The following is a 19025-nucleotide window of genomic DNA, read 5'->3' as shown; positions in this document are numbered from 1 at the left end:
GGGTGGGCTCTGTGCCATGTCTATGGGGACATGAGCAGGGGGGACGAGCCCTGGGTGCAGCAGCACCTGCTCACCCCACTCTGCCCCACAGGAATTACACGCTCAAGGCGATGCCGCTGCCGATGAGCGACGTGGCGCAGGCCTACCGCAGCAACCCCGAGAGGACGGAGGAGGCCGTGCACAAGGTGGGGGGATGTGGGCTGGGGAATGCAGGGCCAGGTGCCACCATCACTGCTCACAGCCTCTTGCCTGTGCAGCTCCAGTCCTGCCTGACGAGAAACCAGCTGCGGCAAACGCTGCCGGCACAGACCTTCCGGCTGCAGCAGGGCATCCTCACCACCTCTTCTGAACAGGTTTGATGCACAAATTACTGCATGGGGCTGCTCCTCCCCTGCCCAAAACGACCCTGGCTTGCTCATGTGAGCTCTTGCAAGCAGCAAACCACGCTTTTAACCTTTTCTGAGTGGAAGGCAGGAGGATTGGAGGGATGGAAGAGGTTGCTCAGAGAAATTGTGGACGTGGATTGTGGAAAGTTCTGGAAGTGTTCAAGCCCAGGCTGGACTCGGTGCAACCTGGTCTAGTGGAAAGTGTCCCTGACCATGGCAGGGAGGTTGGAATGAGAGGATCTTTTAAGATGCCTTCTGACCCAAACCATTTCATGGTTCTATGGTGAGGGTGGGGGCGGATGGAAAACAGATCTCCTGGAATCCTGCTGGTTGCATCCATGCATTTCATGCATATGCATTGCTGAGATAACCTACACAGTGTGTTCCTGCCCCCTGTGCACTCTTGCCAGCAAATCCCTGCCGTGTGGCATCCCTGGTCATGAGGCAGGGATGCTCTTGGAGGCTGTAACCTGCCTATGCCCCCTCCAGGCACACTCTTCTCTGGGAAAGTCACGGCAAGGAGGGGAACTGGCAGTGCTGCTCCAGTGCTGGCACATGACACAGCCTCTCTGTGCTCCAGATGGTGAATGAGATCTGCCTGAGTGTGCAGAAGCACGTCGACATCCTGAGCACCTGCACGGGCAGGGAGGTGGAGACGGACATCCTCTGTGCTGAGGAGGCCATCAGGAACGCCAACCTCTCCGTCAGTGTGAGTCCACAGCGTGGGAAACCCCCTCTGCTCACCCAGCATCCCTTCAGGATCGAAGCAGGGCATTGATTAGTTAATGACATCATTAACCAGCAGCCAGGGAATTCCAGAATGTCGATGCAACAGATGCACAACACCAAGCACTTGCAAACATTAAAGAACAGCTGAGAATTTCTAAATTCCCTTCTAGAACAAAGATCAAAATGTTTTTAGTCCCCTTGCCCCAGAGACACACAGCTGTGTGCACACCCCCCACAGGGTTACAACCCCTCTTCTTCTGGCATCCCATGCTCACACGTCCCTTCTTGGGAGAGAGGGGTGCTCCAGCCTTGAGAACACCCTGCAACCCACAGGTGCCCACACTGGTGAGAAACCTCACCAGTGAATTACTGAGGGATCCCTCCCTGGGGCACCTTCATCCCACCCCAGCAGTGAGAATGCTCCATCAGCCCATGACAAAACCCATCATGTTAGGTTGGCAGCCCCTGGCTCTGTCAGACCTGGTTTGATCCTCCTGGTCTTGGTTCTCTCTCTCCATCGCACCTTTTTCTCCTCTTCCTCTACTTCTCTTCAAACCACCTCATTTCTCCTTTTCCCCAGCTCCCTGGCACCCCCCTGGTTACTTAATCTGGCAGAGACAGGATTTAAGAAGACAGTACTGATGTTGGAAAGGTGGTGAAAGGGTTGGTTAAGGCTCTCCCTGATGCAGGTAGCAGCATAGTGGGGTGCAAGAGGGGAAGGAGAGTCAGTGGGTGGTGGGGAGAAATTGAGGGGACTCGGGGACTGTGAGGGACGAGGATGCCTAAACCTGGCCCAGCAAAGCCAAGAGATCACTGGGTCTCCACAGCTGATGCGGGTGATGCTCTTCCATGGGGCAGCCGTGGATGCATGGAAATATGGGAAGAGAGGATGAGGTGCCATGGGATGATCCACACCATCTCTCTTCCCATGTCAGATCCTGCCCCTCTTGTATGAGGCGGGAAACACCCCCTACCAGAATGGCAAGCTGCAGCACAAGCTGGAGTGTCTCACAGAGGAAGCATCACAGACCTGCAGCCGGGAAATCCAGGTGGGAGCCCATGGGCAGCACAGGATATTCATCAGCCTTGGCCCAAGGATAAGGGGGATGGTGTCTACTGAAAACCATGTGAATCCTGATAGAAAAGAAACTGAAACCTTCCTTTCCTCCCCAAACTTCAGGCAATCATGCAGGCAGTGCTGGACACGGCCCACAGCCTGTGCCCAGCTGTGGTGCAGAAGAGTGGGGTCAGGGATCAGCTGGTCAATGCCATGTCGGAGCGGATCTGCCTCCAGGACCACCTCAGCCTCAGCACTGTCCTGGACCAGATGGTCACCGATGTCTTCAGCAAGCTGAAGTGGGTGATGTGCTGTTCTTGCTCCTTGCTCGGTCACTGGCACTGACCCGTGGGGCCAGAGGAGCTTTCTGGGGGCTCTCTACCAACTTCTCCTCTCCCAGCATTGTGGTAGAGGTGTGCTGGGTCCTGCTGCTGTGTTTTTCCAGCTGTAGCTTTGCTTCTTGCTTGGATACACTTTGGATGAGTCCCTAGGGTGCTGGGGAAACCCATGGAGTGATGTTCCTGCAGGCACATCCCCTTGTCTGGTGTTGACCATCAACAATGGGATGCATTTGGCATTCTCCATCCCAGCCAGTGTCTATTCCCACTCCTGTTCTGGCAGCACAGACCCAACAAGCTGCAGTACATGGGCATCTCCTGGGAGCCCCTCTGTGTGCCACAGCCAAGCATCCATCTCCTCAGCAAAGCCCTCTTGGGGTGGTGGCCCCATGGCTTGCAGGGTTGGTGGGTGCTGGCCCTGAGAGGGCTCTTTCTGCTCCCAGTGAGATCAAGCTGTCCGTCACAGCCGCTGTAGCCGATTGCATCGTGGATGCCGTGCTGGGAGACCTGACCATTGCCCAGTGCAAACTGGTGAGTGAGGGGACTGCCAGTGCAGGGATGTGGGGCTGGGATGCAGGATGGTGATCTGGGTACCCAACATTGTCCAGGACAACCTGGACACCAATCCTGTAACCATGGATTTGCAGTCTGGGAAGCAGGACAATTCCTACCCAGGCTGGTTTTCCTCCCAGGTAATCCTCTCCCAGTGTGGTCACACAACATTAACACCCTGAGCAAAGTCCCAGCGCTGCTGCCTGGTGGGGGGTGCTGGGGTGACACCGGGCACAGGCCACTCCTGCAGCAGGGCAGCTGCGCTGGGCTGGACACCGGCTAATCAGGCCTAAATCCGCTCACAAATCCCAGCCGTGGGTAGGGAGCAGAGCAGTGCAGAGCACACAGGGCAGCCGAGCACGCTTCAGCCACTGGGATAATTTAAGCGCTTCCTAATGGTTTTAGGCAGAGAGCCTCTCCAAGCAGGGGCTCGACCTCCTGGTGCTGCTGCCGGAGTCGGCTGAGGACGATGCCACCGTGCTGGCAAGGGGCAGGAATCCTCCGGACCTCGCCGCAGAGGAGGTAGGGTCTGGACCCGCTGCCGCCGCGTGATCCCGCGGTATAGCCGCTCTTTATCCGCCTTACTGGATGATGCTGGGCTTAACTCCGCAGCCTCTCTGGGTGCACACACCCCCCAGCACCCCCCAGGGCCGTGCTAAGGCAATTAGTGCTGGGAAATGGGACCATTAGCCTGCCAGGCCTTGCTGCTGGCACCGGGAATGTGTCCTTGTGGCAGTCTGGCTGCTTGTCCTGCTGCTTTGGGACCTGGGGTCCAGTGTAGAGCATGGCTCTGGATGGAGAAGTATTCAATCCAGCGCTGTGGGCAGTTTTGGAGCTGGGACAAGGTGAGGGGTGCAGCCCTGGGAGCCTAGGGGTGATGGAGGGATTGCATCCGTCACTGGGCGAAGCCTGGCTAGCTCCAGCTGCCATGGGATGCCTCTTGGCACAGCCAGCTTGTCCATGCCGGAGCTGCCACCATCCCTCTCTCTCTGCAGTACAAGATGGCCCTGCGGAGGAGAAACAAGCATTTCAGGAGCATTCGGCCCACACCAACCGTGAGAAGTAAGGTCACCGGGGAACTGTCCCTCTGCTGCGGCCCAGCGGGCGCTCGCTGCCTCCACGGGACACGGCAGGGGAGGGGGGCTCGCAGCAGCAGCAACCTCATGGTCAGAGCCCCCCATGGTCATGGGCTGAGGGCTGCAGGATCTGGACCCTCCAGAGAGCCTCTCCCAGTGCCGTGCTGGGGGTCTGTGGGGGAAGCTCACCTTGACCTTGCTCTTGTGCTGGTGTTGGGCCTCAGCTGGCTCAGTGCCCTTGGGCAGTGGAGTAAATGCCCTGAACTCGCTCCCCACATAGCCAGCTGGGGGTAGGAGGTTTGTCTGTGATTGTGGGTGCCATGGAATCTCCCATGGCCATTCCATGGTCCACCCTGCACATAGACATCACCCACCCACCCAACAACCTTGGGGAGAAGACATTGCCCATGGGTTTTCCTTGCTGCTGGTGGTGCCCCCAGAGCCCTGCATGCCTGGGAGGGGAGTGAATCTCAGTGGGGGCACAGACAATGAGCAGCTGATGGGTGCTTTGGCTAAAAGCAGAGCTCGTGCAGACTCTGGCACTCAGCACCCCTGTGTCCCCAGGGTATCCCTGAGCCCCACAGCACCCTGCCACCCGTCCAGAGGGTACGTGGGGGAGTGAGGAGCTGCCTGCAGAGCAAAACGGGTGCGTTCGTGAGTGCTGCTCGCCGGGCCAGCGCTGGCAGAGTTCGTGCCGTACCGCCGCTGCCTGCAGCTCTCCGGGCTGCCTGCGGGGCTGGCTCGGCCCCTGCCTGAGCATCCCCCCGCAATCCCGCCACAGCATCATCCCCTGCCCGCAAACCTCCGGCGGCCGTGGCAGGATCCATCCCGGGCGGCGCCGCAAAGCCGCCACGCTCGCTCCTGGAGGGCACGGCCACGCTCCCCTCCCTCCCCGCGGCGGAGCCGCTGCCCCGCTGTCCCGCCACGCGTGGGCGAGGGTGACGGCGTCGCTGATGATGATGATGATGGTGATGATGGTGATGATGATGGGGAGGCCTGGCGAGGGCGGGTGTCAACAGGGACCCTCTCGCCTCTCGTAGGTGTCTCGGAGCTGGAGCCGGCAGCGGGTCGAGACGCCAGCGGGCTCCGAGCTCACCGGGCGCCGCCGTCACTCAGCCCCGCCGCGCCGCCGGCACGCCCTGCCTCCACAAAGGATGCTGAGCCTGCGAGCGGCTCGCTCCCCGCCACGCAGCCTGCCACCGCCACCGGAATCCTTATGGACCTGCCGACCGCCGGCGAGAAGCTGGAGCATTGCACCAAAGCCAGGCCCCGGCCCAACCGCCGGCACAAGCAGCCGCCCAGCAAGCCGAATGTAAGGGGGGGGCACGGCTGGCAAGGGAGGTGGGGTGTATTCGGTGTGTTTTTCCCATTTTTTTTCCGCTTGGGTGAATTATTGCGGTCAGTATTTGTTGCAAGGCAAGAAAATGAGATGCGCAAAGACGCGGTGGGTTTATTATTCTGCATTTCAGCTGCTGCCGGAGCCTCCTCCTCGGAGGGGGGCAGCCTGAAAGGATGGGCAAGGGGGCTGGGGGGGCGAAGGGAATTATCCATCCTCTTTCCTGCTCCCCACTGGGAGATGCTGAGCTGTGGGAGCCAGGAGAGGAATGAAAAAGCCTGCAGAGTTTGGGTGCAGAGGGCCAGCGATGTGTTCGGCAATGGCTCCAGCTGCGTCCCTCCTGAGCTTCATTTGCTCCCCCTTATCCAAAATCCATCATCCCTGAAGCACTGGTGGCCACCACGGCTCCCGGTGATGCTGGTGGGGCTCTGCCGGCTGTGATGAGGTGGGTTGTGCTCCCCCCATCCAACAGGCGATCCTGTCGTTGCACCCCCCTTCCCCAAGGAAAAGTAACTTTTGGGTGCAGTCAGTGGCGAGTTCAGCTCCGTCACTGTCCCTGGGGCTGGATCCTGCTGGCATCACCTCATCCCCTTGCCACCGTGATGCAGCTGGATCCTTTCACTTGCTGGAAAGCCCTGGCTAGCACAGCTGTGGTGATGCTTGCCCTTGGATCACGGTGGGATCAGGGCTGGCACGGGGCCGGAGGGGAGGCAGCAGCTGTGTCCCACAGGCAGGGTGGGTGCTGGAGGTTGGCAGGGCCATCACCCTGCAGTGTGACAGGCACGCCTGGCACCCAGGGTGGGCCAAGGCTTGAGCAAGGATGGGCTTTGATGGATACGATGTGACAGGGAGAGCAGATCTCAGATGGCTGGAACGGCTCCTGAGCGGCATCAATCCAGCCGTAATGAAAAGTCATTATGGATTGAAATGCCACCGATGGGGAAGCGCCTCCCTCTCATCGATAGGAAGCCACTGATGCAGTGCCACATGCCAGGGAGAGGAAGGTGCCATGGAGGAAAGCTTGGCCATGGTGTGGACCACTTTGTTATGGGGATGGAGCAGGTGGCTCTCTCATGCAGGCTGTGGTGGCACTCCAAGGTTGGACTTGAAACATCTGAAGGATGCAGATACGGGTCCTGGCAGGTCACCTGCTCCATCACCCTCCAGCAATGCAGGGGTCCCTTTCTTGGAGCTCAGATGGAGGAAGCATCCCTGCCAAAGGCTTCTCCCACAGTACAAGTGCCATACTTCAGCCACTCTACTAAGCAAGGGGTTGGAAGGAGCCTGGGGCTGCCTGGAGCTCCCAGTGCTCAAGGGAGGGAGCAGGATTAGAGCTCGGACACAGCTGATAACACCGTGGTTTGGCTTTAATGCTGGGTACGAGATGGAGCGTGCCAGCACCCATCCTGCAGGGGCACCCGCTTGGTCAGGCCCAAGGGAGGGTGACACACCTTCATGCCTGGGGGCACCTTTGCCCTGTGCTGGGCTGACAGCAGCTGTCACCCACAGGTGCAGCCCGTGGCCTGTGAGAACAGCGAGGACAGGAGCATCACCCGCGTGGACGAGGGGCTGGAGGACTTCTTTGCCAAGAAGGTCATCACAGAAACACTGCCGTAAGCCTGGGGGGTGCTCAGGGCCCCTCACCTGCCCAGCACACACACATCCCAGGGTTTCAGCAGCCTCCCTGCAAACGCTGCTGGTCCCAGTGCAAAAGGGATGCAGGGGAAAGCAGCACACCCAGGGATGTCACCAAGAGCAAGGCTGGGGGAAGAGGAATGGGATGGCAGCCACGGTGCGCAGGATGTGGCTGTGGAGTCTGTTCCACAGCGGGGAGGCAATGAGGGAGCACCCATGGGAACCATGCTGGGAATGGGTGCCCTTGTCAGGACACTACCATCACAGGTCATGTGTCCAGGGTCTGGATCCATACCTTTAGGGTGGGCAGAGAGAAAAAACTGACCCCTTACTTCTTGGCAGCCTAGAGCTCACCTTTTCCAATGTTTCATCTCTCCCCAGCCCCACGACTCCGGAGACCTGCCTGGGATCAGCCCCTCTGGCTCCCTCTGGTTCCCGCACCCTCAAGAAGAAAATTGGGAATTTTTTTGCCTTCAAGAAACCCAAATCCAGCCGGGGCTCAAGGTGTGAGAAGGAGCCTGAGGGTGGTCCCACCGCCCCTAGGAGCAGGCGTTTGATGCTCAGTGACATTTTACGAGCCCCCAGCAAGGCAGGCGAGTCAGGGAAGCCCCTGAGTAAATCGGAGGAGGGAGGGCTCTCTGCCGAGCCCCACGCAGAGCCTGAGCACTGTCAGACCCCTGACTCTGCCCGGAGGATCCGGCCCAAGTACTCTCGGGAGGGCAAATCCCAGTCACTCATCTTGCTGTCTGGGGAGGACGAGGATGCGCTGGGGGTCAGGCATGACAAGGTAAGCACTGTCACAGTCACCAAGCTACCACCACTGTTCATCTCACCTGGTGGGTGCTGCTCCCACCCATGGATGCTGGTGGGGTTACCAGGGGATCACTGGAGTTATGGCTGGGGACAGCCCCACTGGGTCCTGTCCGTGTCACCATCAGGCAGCATGCCTGGGGTTGGGAATGTGGGTGCCCCACAGGCAGGAGTGTGGGTGCCATAGGTGCTGTGGTGGATCCACGTTCCTGGCAGGGTTGTGTCTCTCCTGCAGAAGAGGCACCTGGAGAAGAGTGAGGGGGAGTTGTCCAGCTCCTTTGAGCAGCGCATGCAGGTCATGCTCCATCGCATCGGCGTCACCAAGGGCCCGGCTGCTGAGAGCAAGAAGCAGCAGGTGGGGACCGGTTCCATTTTTGGGGTGGACCCTGCCCCACCAGGGGGTAGGAGATGGTGGTCCATAGAGTGGGGGACATCTCCCCACTGGGAGTGGCAGCACCCAGCTCTGTGCTGCCTATAACCTCTGCCCTGTCACCTAAGCCCCTGCAAGGGGTCAATTCCTATATACTGCATGGTGTCTGTCAGTCTGTCCCTCCTTTCCTGGCACGCACCCATCATCCCCTGCAGCCACATCAGAGCCTGGCAGCAGGACCCTGCCCTCTGTACCCATTGTCTATGTGGGCACTGCCTCCCTGACAGCCCCCTTACCAGTTTTTTTCCCTTTGCAGAGCAAAGACAGCGAGATCAAGAAAGCCGGTTCAGATGGTGAGGGGCTGTGCCCTCCCCACCCTGACCCCCACCCAGCTGGGCACCCATGGGTGGCCATGGGAAGTCCCCTTGGACTCCCAGCTGTGGATCCCACTACATTTTCCTCTTGCTGAGTGCTGGTGGTGCTGGGCAGACCCCAGCTCACTGATGCTGGCTGGTGGCTTATGCTTGCAGGGGATATCGTGGACAGCTCTGCAGACTCTCCCCCATCCCTGAAGGCCCGCACGCATTCTGTGTCCACAGGTGGGTCAGCAGTGCATGCTGGGGGTCACACCAGCCCCTGGGGCAGAGGGCTTTATCCCCTCTCCTAGAACCAAGCATGGGGACTGGAGCCAACAGGGACTGGTGGGCACAGGCATATGGGCAGAATTCCACCCTTGGGAGGGTGCCCTACACCCATGGGTGCTCATCCCTGGAGATGGCACATGGACACCCAGCCCATTGCCCAGTCCCTGGGCTGCCTGCAGGCTGGTTCCCAGCACTAAGAGCCATCCCTGGGGCTGTCACTTCTGGACGCCCACAGCTCCATCCTGCCTGCCCCACAGACGCACCCTTCCGCAGCCCAGCCGCCAGGACGGAGCCCGGCGCCGAGCCCCGGCCAGCCTGGAAAGCCCTGGGAAGGCAGCTGCCCGCTGAGCCACCGGCCACCAGCTCTGACCAGCCCCGGCGCTCCTTCACCCTAGCAGAGCCCAGCGAGCTGCCAGAGCCCGGGGGCCGGGAGGGCTGGAGCAGCAGCCTGCCACGGCTGGGCAGGAACGTGCCGGCGGCGCTGCCACGGAGGGTCAGCCATGGTGGGGAGGTGGGTGCTGGCACCCTGCCCACCCTGCCCACACCGCCCAATACTGAAGGTAGGGATGCATGAGGTGCCCACGGATGCCTCATTCCACTGCTGGCCGGTTCTTGGAGCCCTTGGGAATGGAGGGCAACAGGGAGCCAAACACACGGTGGGTGCTGGGTGCTGATGGGGCCTGTCAAGTGGGGTGCTGTGGGCTATCCTCCAACTGCACCTCCCCACTGCTTATACAGACAACCGGCTGATGGCACGGCTGGCAGCGCCACGGGGGACCAGCCGCCGAGCATTGTCCGTCCATGAGGAGCAGCTCAGGGAGCCCGAGTGCCCGGCGGAGCTGGGAAGTAAGTTGGGTCTGAAACGGGACCCCAAGCCCTCCTTGCACCTAACACCAACAGAGGTGGGTGGTGGTGTTCCATGTGTGTGCTGGGGCTGCCTCTCCCAGCTGGTGGGTGATAGACAATGGCACTGGCACACTGGCAGTTCCCAAGGGGAATGTGGCACAGGGATCAGTTCCAGCAGGAGCCAGGCCACTGTGCCCCACCCTAACATGGGGCTGGGTTGTTTCCCCCAGTGGGCACCGTTCCCCTGCGCCTGCGGCGTTCGCCTGTGCTCAGGCACAGGACCAAGCACGAGTCCCTCTCAGAGATGGAGGGTGAGCCTGGACCAACCTCGGATGCTGAAGGTGAGATGTTCCCCTCCCTGCTAAAGCAGGTTTTGGGGTACCAAGGGTGCCCTCATGCTTACACCAGCACCTGTGACCCGTACAGGTGCCACGCTGCAGGACTGGCCCAGCACCGGGCTGGAGGAGCCGCAGGCTGGCACAGGCACTGAGGGTGAGCAGCCACAAGCCCTGGCACAAACTGTTGGGAATGCACAAGACTCAGCTGCCGTAGACCAAAGATGCCCAGTGCCGGGCCAGGAGGAGCCGGCCCTGGGACAGTGAAGCCCCTGCATGTCACCACGCTGTTCCCAGTAAAACCCTGCAAGCAAGTGCGCCGTGCCGGGGTGCTTGGCAGAGAGGTGCAGAGAGGATAGATGGGGCACCAGGCTGGCATGGATGTGCCAATGATGGCATCACCCTATTTTCAACATGGGGACAGCCAGGCCGCCAGCACCACCCGGGATGCCCAGGGACTGTCAGAGCCTGCAGGTTGCATCCAGTGGTGCTGCAGTCCCCAGTGCCCTCTGTTGCTGTGGGCTGCAGCGGGGGAGCCGGTGATTTTCGCAGCCAGCTATTTTTAGGAAGCGTTCCCAAGGCACTTTCACCACTCCAGCTCCTGACCCCATGGGGTACCGCTCTCTCCAGCCCCCGCCAGACACAGGCTTCCATCAGTGGGACCACGACCCACCGCCTTTCAGCACGCAGCTCCATCCCCGCAGCTCCCTGATGGCACCAGCGTGATCCTGACACCCCAGTGGCTTTCTCCTGTGTTGCCCTCTGCTCTGGACCAAACGCATTCCTTACACAGATGTTTACGACAAAGCAAGATGCTTGTTTTGGTTTTTTTTTGGTTTTTTTTTTTTAATACAAGAGCTGTGTATTTAAAAAATATACAATTTTTAATTTCTACAGCATAACCCTGCAGGATATTTTTTGTAATAAACAGTGCAGGACCCTACCTAAACTTATTCAATAAACCATCCACGCTCCTGGGGTACCTTCGGAGCAAGATCAGGTTGTGGCGCCTCTGCCATCACTGCTATGGTGGCACTGTGTCACCTCTTGTCCCCACTTGCTGGGACAAGGCATTTGGAAAGGATGAAGAGGTGGGAGAGGGATGCTGGCTCACATATAGGCATTCTGAGTGAATGCTTTTCTCCCCTCCTGGCACTGAGGGTATTGGGTTTCAACAGGTCATGTGCCAAGGTTTCTGCAGCTAGCCCAGCCCACTCAGCAGTCCCCTGGGGCACAGAGCTTCTGATGTCCCCACATCCCTCCCCCAACCACTCTTCCCAGTGTTTTGACAGACCCATTGAAGAAACAAAGGAACGAAAGATGGGTTGGGCTCAGGAATCCTCCTCCTCAGTCAGTATCCAGCATGCCCACTTCAGCATTGCCTTTGAGATCCTGAGAAACCAGACAGGAGGAGCCAGGGTGAGAAGAAATCCAGCTGTGGACACACCACTAGGGCAGCTGGTGACAAGGGGTAAGGTAGAGACTGGGGACTCACTACAGCGATGTAGTGTTCCTTGCAGGAACAAGGGACAGCCACGAGTCCATGGCTGATATGGTACTGACCTGATAGATTGTACCTGCTGGCAGAGCTCAGGGCTCGGTGCCTCGTATTGGTACTGGGGCGGTCTCTCCATGAACTACAAAAGCAAAGAGGAGGGTGCATGGGTCTGCTCCAGCCACAGCACCCAGAGTGCTGCTCTATGCAGCCTGAGAGCCCAATAACCCCAGGAAAACACCTAGAATTGAGGTGTCTCTCCCTCTGTTCTTTTGATCTTTTACCTAGATAGCTTGGAAGATGCTCCAGCAATTGTTTGTTCCCACACAATTGTTTAGCTCAGGCTAAACCACAGTCTTCACCATCTCTGGATGGAGTTAAAGCCGGTGGATGTGGCAATGGTGGGCTTGGCAGTACTGAGGAATGGTTGGACTTCCAGCTCATGAACTCTTTTTCAGCCCAAGTGATTACATGATTTTCTCATGATTCCCTCAGTGTTTCCAGATCCTCCACCATCTACACTGACACCTGCATTCAACTTCCCATCCCCATCAGCCTGGTGAGGAAAGATCCTGGGGATGGACACCAGAGGTGTGGGCACAGAGAGCCTCCCCAGGCACCCCCAGCCCACAGGGGACCTCACCAGATGCTTCATATTTACCGGCTCTGGAGCTCTGCACTGCTCCGGCCTGGAGCTGGGCCCAGCTCTTGCAGGGGATGCTTGCTCTTCCTCCTCCTCCTCCTCCTCCTCTTTATCCTCCTCCTCCTCCTCCTCAAGCTCTTTTCCACGCTGCAGCCCTGTCTGCTTTCTGCTCTTCTTTGCACCCTGTGGGCTCATGAGCTCCGATCTCTTGTCTGTGCCTCTCCCCCTGCCCTCTGAGGTGCCCAGGGTAAGCTGCTGCCCACTGGGGCCCTGCTCATCTGCCTCCACCATTTTCCTCTTGGCACCCGCAGTCTCTCTTCCCTGTGTCCTGGAATGAGCCAGTCCAGGCCTCAACACATCTGAAGAGGAAGTTGTGCCACTGGAGCAGGCCTGTTCCCTGTGAGGAATCCTGCCGGGCAGGGACTGTATGCTGCTGCCTGGCAAGGCTGGAAAAACTGGAGGAAGAGCGGGCAGGGTGGCCTGAGAGCCCCTGGATCCCTGCGGGCCACGATGAGCATGCAGGGTATCCCAGGCTGCCTCTGCAGCTGATGCCACCTCAGTGGTGCTGATCTCCACCGGACTGGGAGTGCTGTGGGAGCGGAGCAGGGAGGGAGATGAGGTCTGTACTGGCTCTCCCTGGGGCAAGCCCTCAGGAGAGCCCTGGCTACACAATTCCAACAGGTCGGTGGTGTTGCTGTCAGCAGCCACATCTTTCTGGGTCTTCAGGGGAGGGTCAGGTTGAAAGGTCTTCTCTAGTAAGAGGAAAAGCACCATCAGTTTGAGCAGGGGGCTGGTGGTGGGACCTGCCCTGGCACACAGGAAGAGTGTCAGGCCTGGAATGATGCAGGTCCAGGGCTATGGGAACACCACAGCACTGCTTTATGGCTGGGGGAAATCAAGCCAGCATCCAGGCTGAGCTACACCCATTGAGAAGAGAGGAGCTGTCTCCTGCCAGGAAGGCAGGCTGGATGCCCTGGGACATGAGGACTCACCATCGGAAGAGCTCGGGGTCAAAGACAACGAGGGCATTCTATCCCAGGGGTTGTCCAGGGATCCCTCCAAGCTATCTGACAAGGCTGGTGATGTGGCACCTGCAATGAAGAAGCTGGAGGGTTGATTTTGGCAAAGAAAGCAGCTGCCCATTCCCTGTGGGTGCCCTGTGCACAAGGTCTCAGACAGAGACAGCTCTTGAGGGGAGCTCTGCAGCCCTTCCCAGCTCAAAATGTGGTGCATTCCAGTGATACCCTTTCCAAGATCTCACACAGCAGGCAGTGGAGAGGCAGACACTGCCCAGAGAGCAGGCAGGTATGAAGAAGGCTTTCTCCTACACCCTGCACTATTCAGGACAGTTCCTCCCTTCAGCTCCTCCTCTACATGGAGCTTCTGCAGGTAATTCTGCAGCAAAGCTTGGTGACACCAAGCCAAGTAAGGTGACACAAACCCATCCTGGTGCTGAGCCAGAGCCAGTGAGGAGCCCATACCAGGGCAGGAGACTCATGCTCAGTGATGGCATCAAAATGCCCTTCCTGTGCTCCCAGGACCAACCAAAGCCGCCACTTCAAGAACCTGGAGGATTGGGGCCATTCCCTGACTGCTCAAGGTCTCCCAAAGACCTGGCCACACCAGTACCTCCTCCACTCAGTCCAAGGAGATGGGCTGTGTCAACTGTAGAGGAAACTAAAGGCTGGATGGGATCTGGAGCGTTCATAGGAGGCCATGAGGACGATCCAAAGGCTGGAGCACCTCTGCTATGGAGACAAGCTGAGAGAGTTGGGGTTATTCAGCTTGGATAATAGAAAGCTCCAGGGAGACCTTAGAGAACCTTCCAGTATCTGAAGAGGCTCCAAGAAGGCAGGAGAGAGGTCCAGGAGAAGGACTTTAGACAAGGCCATGGAGTGCCAAGACAAAGGGAAGTGGCTTCACACTGACAGAGGGCAGGGTTAGATTAGATATTTGTAAGAAATTCTTCCCTGTGAGGGTGAGGAGGCCCTGGCACAGGTTGCCCAGTGAATCTGTGGCTGACCCAGCCCTGGAAGTGTTCAAGGCTAAGTTGGACAGGGCTTGGAGCAGCCTGGTCTAGTGGAATGTGTCCCTGCTCATGGCAGGGATTTGGGCTAGATAGTCTTTAAGGTCCCTTCCAACAGAAATCATTCTAGGATCTGGAGATCCTGCTACTCACAGCTGGTCTGGGATACAACACTTGGGTCTCCTGGCATTGTCCTATCATCACTACTCTTTCCAGGAGCTGCTTGGCTTGTATCTGCAATGAAAGGGGCACTGTTGGTCATACCCCCAGCATGAGGCACACCCAGGGCAAAGGAACTCTTCTCCCCACCCTAGGGAGTCCCTCATTTCATATGTCTGGGTGCTGCACTGCCTACCTGTGTACCCTGCAGATGCTGCCTCAGAAGAATCACAAACAACTGCCTCCTCCTCAGGAGGGATCACCAGGGCACTGACTGGGACCATGAAAACGTTCTCTCCCTGCTGAAATTAGACAAGTGACAGGGGTTTTGCTGGGCAGTCCCTCTCCAGGTGCAGGAACCCACTTGTACCTGCCAACCCAACACCATCTCCCTCCCCAGCAAACCTCCAGCTCTGCCCACTGTCCTTCCGCTTCCTTCCCCCACCCACCAGAGCACCCTAAGCCATCACAGCCCCTGTCTCAGCTGGTCCTAGCAGGCAGACTGACCTCCTTCTTGCGCTCTGCCTCCCACTGGGTGACAGGAACCTCGTCCTCCACTGTCACTGGCTTGTCCTTTGATTTCCATAAATCCAAGCATTCCTCGGCATTTTCCTTCAAAATCTCCAGCTGGTTCTGTCCTATGGCATCAATCAGCTGAGAGACAGAGGGCTCTGGAGCAACAACACACAGACATCAGTAGTGGAGACAACTGAACTCAGGCAAGCCTCACTTGCAAACCTTTACCCTGCTGCATGACTTGGTGACTGTCATGACACTGAAACCTGTAGGAACATCCAAAATTCTGCATTTCCTTTGCTTCTAGAAACTATCTTTCCTTTCTTCACATATCCTGGACCAGCAGCATGAGCACAAGCGTACAATGTCCCACTCTGCTTTAGCTGTCAGCATTATCTCTTCCTGCTTTTTAGCAACATACACTTGTGAGATCTGACCAGGTTTGTGCTACCTCTGCCTAACATGGACCAAGCTGAGGAAACCCAGGCCCCCCACCCAGTCAGAGCATTGCATACCCCCCACAATCCTTTACCTGAGCTGGGAGCGTTCCTCACAGCAAGATTCCTCCTGTAATGACCAAGGAGAAGACAGAGCCAGATTAGGGCTGGGACACACACAGCTCTTGGTCACAGATCAAGCACCCTGGATTGGAAGAAGCAGCTTGTGCAAGTAGTGGTTCTCCCACTGGGTGCTGATCTGGCCACTGGCCACATGCTCAGTATGCCAGGAATAGCCATCAGGGAGCCTCACCCCTGGAGATGGACTGATGGAAGGCCCTGAGGATCTCCAGTATTGGATCTCCAAGGATGAAGAATGAGCTGTGCAGGGCTCACCCACGCAGCTGTGCTGCCCACCACTGGCAGGAACAAGTTCCCCACAGGTGTTTCCTCCTAGCTCAGAGGAAGAGGCTGGCACTGTGCCACCACAATTTCATTTTTCATGGTCTACTCAACTCTGTCACGTTCCAGGGCAAGGAGTCACACAGGTTAACCAGGAGGTGCCATAACCTGTGCCAGCCCTTGCCAGCATGCTCTAACCCCAGTCTGAGGTTGCACACTCTCATCAGGGTGTCTGGATATATTCCTCAGCCCTATACTTACAGCCAGAGCTCCTTAATCTTCTTCACCACAGAGGGGTCCTGGTTCCTGCAGCAAGAGAGAAGCCAGTTACCGATTCCCTCCAAATCCCTATCTCCTTTGCCTTGGAGACAATCCCTCTTTCAAAGGGGATTTCCACAGCAGGTCACATCAGGACTCCCAGGGTCAGCCACTGTGGGGAAGATGAGGCAGTCCCCCTGAGCACAGCCCCCACCCACTCATGCCATGGGCCATACCCGTCAGATGATTCCATCCTCTGCCTCTGCATGGGCAGCACGATGAACTGCTGGGCCGTGAGGTAAAACTCGCAGTCCTCCTGTGGGGAGGACAGAGCCTGTAAAGCAACTCTGAGTCCCACCTCTGCCCCTGCCTCCCCTGGGGCCAGCCAGCACTCCCACCCCAGCTCTGCCACAAACCCTCCAGTCTAAGAGAAGGTCCCCTCAAAAAGGACAACCTCCTTCAAAGGGGAGTTTTTATTTTCCTGCCTCAGCAGATGGCTCTGCAAGAGCCACATGCCAGGGTGGGCCAGCCCAGGGGAGTCTGTGGGGACACCTCTGAACCTCTGCAAGGGGACAGTGGGCTGCTCTGTCACCAGCCCATGCAGGCCTCCTGCAGCTGCCCAACAGGCAGAGGTGACAGCCAGGTGGCCCTGGGAAAGATGCATCCCATCCCCAGCGAGGGCTCATCCCTGCCCAGGTCGGCTGCCACAGACCCCACAGGAGCTGCAGGTGAAAACAAAAGCCCACCTACCTTCAGCTGCCAGGAGCAGCTGGAAGCAGGCAAGAGTGGAGGAAGCACAACATGGTAAAGGAACAGGCTGCTTCCAATCCTCAAAGCACTTACCAGCCTGGCCTCGTCCTGAAAACACACTGTGTACTTCTGCAGGACGATAATTCTGCAATTAAGGCTGGAAAGCCTGAGCTGCAGGTGGGCGCTGGAAAAGGAGCAGAGCAGGAATGCCTTGAAGAATGGAGCTGGAACCCCTCCCCCAAGACACAGTGGGGCTCCCACAAGTGCTCTGCCAACCACACCGGGGCATTCTGGAACATGTCTCAGCATGAGCAGCAAGCACCAAGGACTCCTTATTCCTTAGAAATTCCTGCCTAAGAGCAGCTTCTTCCTGCTGCTTGTCCTTGGCTCTGCCACCAGCACCCCAACAGTTTAAGGGTGTCCAAATGGGAAAATGGAAGAAAGCACTGAAGGAGCAGCCCAGGCTACCATGGTTAATGCTCTGGCTCCTTCCACAAAACCCAAGAGCTTTACAGTCCTTTCTAATGGCATCACAGCTTCTGCCACAGATCCCTGCCCATCCCAACCAGCAGACACCAGAGCAAGGGCATGCCAGCTTTCTTCTCTTAGGAGCTCTTTCACACCAGCTTCCCACCCTGAGGTTGCTTTAGCTTAACACAACCTGAAACAAGACCAGGCAGGAGCCCCAGCTCCTCACAGCAGCTGTGGAGAACTGCTGTCCCAGCCATGCCAAGTCACGGTGGAACCCACTTTTCCTCTGCCTGCAGAGCTTCGGGTGTAATGACCACACGGATGTAGCAGGATCCATCAGAGACCTGCACCACAGCTTCTTGGAGGCCAGGCTGGCCAGGAGCAGTTGAGTCACTTAAGACCTGTCAAGAGATTGGAGAGGGGGGAAAAAACCTCTTATTTGTAGACCTGGAACAAGTTTCACAGGAAGGCAGTCATGACACCAAGCCTTTCCTCCTCAAAATAAATTTAAATCAGACACGTTGAGAAGGAAGAGTTGCACATCCACAGCCACCAAGCTGGGAACCACTGTGCACTTCCCAGAACTTAGATTTTAAAGGTTGGAGTGCTTTGGGACAGTCCCTGTGGGTACCTACCCGCACCACCTGTCCAGCCAGGAAATTCTCACGCTTATCCAGTTGCTCGTAATTCACCAAGAGGTCAGCAATCCATGGCTCCAGGACGTAGAGTTTGGGAGAAGCCACATTCTTGTCCACACAGACAAGACTAAATGAGAAGAGACAACACACTAAACTATAAGCAGTACTCTATCACCCTGGGAAGGGTTTTGCACACCAAGCACAGCCACAAACCCAGGAGATTGCTCAAATCCACCCAAGTGCACCCACTTCTCTGCAAGGACCCATCCTAAGGGCATTGTGCTGAGGAAGCCACGCTGCTGGGGGCACACAGGTCCTGCTGCATTCTGCTCGAACAGTGGAGGGGGACACTCGCAGTTCTGGAGTATGTCTGGCCTTCTGCAATTCTCCCACACAGGACAGGACAGGACATTACATTTATTTCTACTTCCTTACATATTAATATTGTTTATTATCACCCAGTAACTACTTTCCTGGGACCAAGTCTTAACTGCCTGAACTGTGAAAGGGAGAAGAATTGGGGACAGGCAGGGGCTGGGGACAGGGGGGGCTGGGATAGACGCGGTTGGGGACAGGTAAGGGTTGGGGACACGCCGGGGCTGAGGGCAGGCGGGGGCTGAGGGCAGGCGGGGGCTGAGGGCAGGCGGGGGCTGAGGGCAAGAGGGGATGGGGCCAGGCGGGGATGGGGCCAGGCGGGGATGGGGCCAGGCGGGAGCTGAGGGCAGGCGGGGGCTGAGGGCAGGCGGGGGCTGAGGGCAGGCAGGGCGGGCAGGGCGGGCAGGGCTGACCCCCCCTCCCGGCCCCCCCTCACCGCTCCCCCGCCGCCAGCCCCGGGCTCGCTCCGCCCGGCGGAGCAGCCGCCGCTGCCATGGCCGCGGGGCCCGGAACTGGAAATGGGGCCCGGAACTGGAAACGGGGCCCGGAACAGGAGGCGGGACCGGAACAGGAGGCGGGACCGGAACAGGAGGCGGGACCCGGCAGCGCCAGTTCCGGCGCGGGGTCGAAGGCAGGTCCTTCCCCATCCCCAGCGCAGCCCTCCATCTCACCCCAATCCCCATCCTTATGCCCCGCCCTATCCCTGTGCCCAGCCGCGGCGCTTTTCCTGGGCAAACGCAT

The 19025-nt window shown here is 58.1% G+C and overlaps 2 protein-coding genes across 21 annotated transcripts in view; one reads left to right on the top strand and one right to left on the bottom strand.

The window, feature by feature from the left end:
* Positions 1-11110, top strand: part of CARMIL2 (capping protein regulator and myosin 1 linker 2) — a 23452-nt gene extending 12342 nt beyond the window's left edge. For 2 of the 5 annotated variants that reach the window (XM_086847371.1, XM_086847372.1), the window contains exons 23-39: positions 92-185; positions 258-353; positions 967-1095; positions 2051-2164; positions 2296-2471; positions 2954-3041; positions 3468-3584; positions 4058-4124; positions 5179-5450; positions 6984-7087; positions 7491-7896; positions 8155-8274; positions 8606-8642; positions 8820-8888; positions 9191-9493; positions 9672-10120; positions 10206-11110. In XM_086847371.1, the coding sequence (XP_086703497.1) occupies positions 92-185; positions 258-353; positions 967-1095; positions 2051-2164; positions 2296-2471; positions 2954-3041; positions 3468-3584; positions 4058-4124; positions 5179-5450; positions 6984-7087; positions 7491-7896; positions 8155-8274; positions 8606-8642; positions 8820-8888; positions 9191-9493; positions 9672-10120; positions 10206-10331 (2767 nt within the window). In that variant the 3' untranslated portion in view covers positions 10332-11110. The remainder of the gene's footprint in view (positions 1-91; positions 186-257; positions 354-966; positions 1096-2050; positions 2165-2295; positions 2472-2953; positions 3042-3467; positions 3585-4057; positions 4125-5178; positions 5451-6983; positions 7088-7490; positions 7897-8154; positions 8275-8605; positions 8643-8819; positions 8889-9190; positions 9494-9671; positions 10121-10205) is intronic. The other 3 variants (XM_086847373.1, XM_086847375.1, XM_086847374.1) reach the window with 3 other exon arrangements.
* On the bottom strand, positions 10934-19025 carry ACD (ACD shelterin complex subunit and telomerase recruitment factor). 16 transcript variants are annotated; one of them, XR_015275299.1, is made up of 17 exons: positions 18721-19025; positions 18159-18287; positions 17907-18036; positions 17551-17672; positions 16894-16984; positions 16287-16366; positions 16054-16098; positions 15486-15520; positions 14945-15108; positions 14634-14736; positions 14432-14512; positions 13882-14013; positions 13245-13343; positions 12271-13004; positions 11894-12181; positions 11678-11751; positions 10934-11506 (listed from the first exon to the last, which is right to left on the bottom strand). XR_015275299.1 is itself a non-coding variant. In XM_086847379.1 (16 exons), exons 1-16 carry the CDS (start codon positions 19023-19025, stop codon positions 11446-11448), a joined length of 2388 nt encoding a protein of 795 aa, XP_086703505.1. In that variant the 3' UTR covers positions 10934-11445. The 16 variants fall into 16 exon arrangements, 12 of the variants coding, with proteins under 12 accessions (XP_086703505.1, XP_086703506.1, XP_086703502.1 ...); XR_015275298.1 differs by having other exon boundaries at positions 14634-14739; positions 18123-18287; positions 18721-18825; XR_015275301.1 differs by lacking the exon at positions 18159-18287 and having other exon boundaries at positions 14634-14739; positions 18721-18830.

This window comes from Cyanistes caeruleus, chromosome 12 (genome assembly GCF_971803275.1).
Source record: "Cyanistes caeruleus chromosome 12, bCyaCae1.hap1.1, whole genome shotgun sequence".
NCBI lineage: Eukaryota > Metazoa > Chordata > Aves > Passeriformes > Paridae > Cyanistes > Cyanistes caeruleus.
Note: the sequence above shows the minus strand (reverse complement) of the source record. Positions and strands in the feature narration are given on the sequence as shown.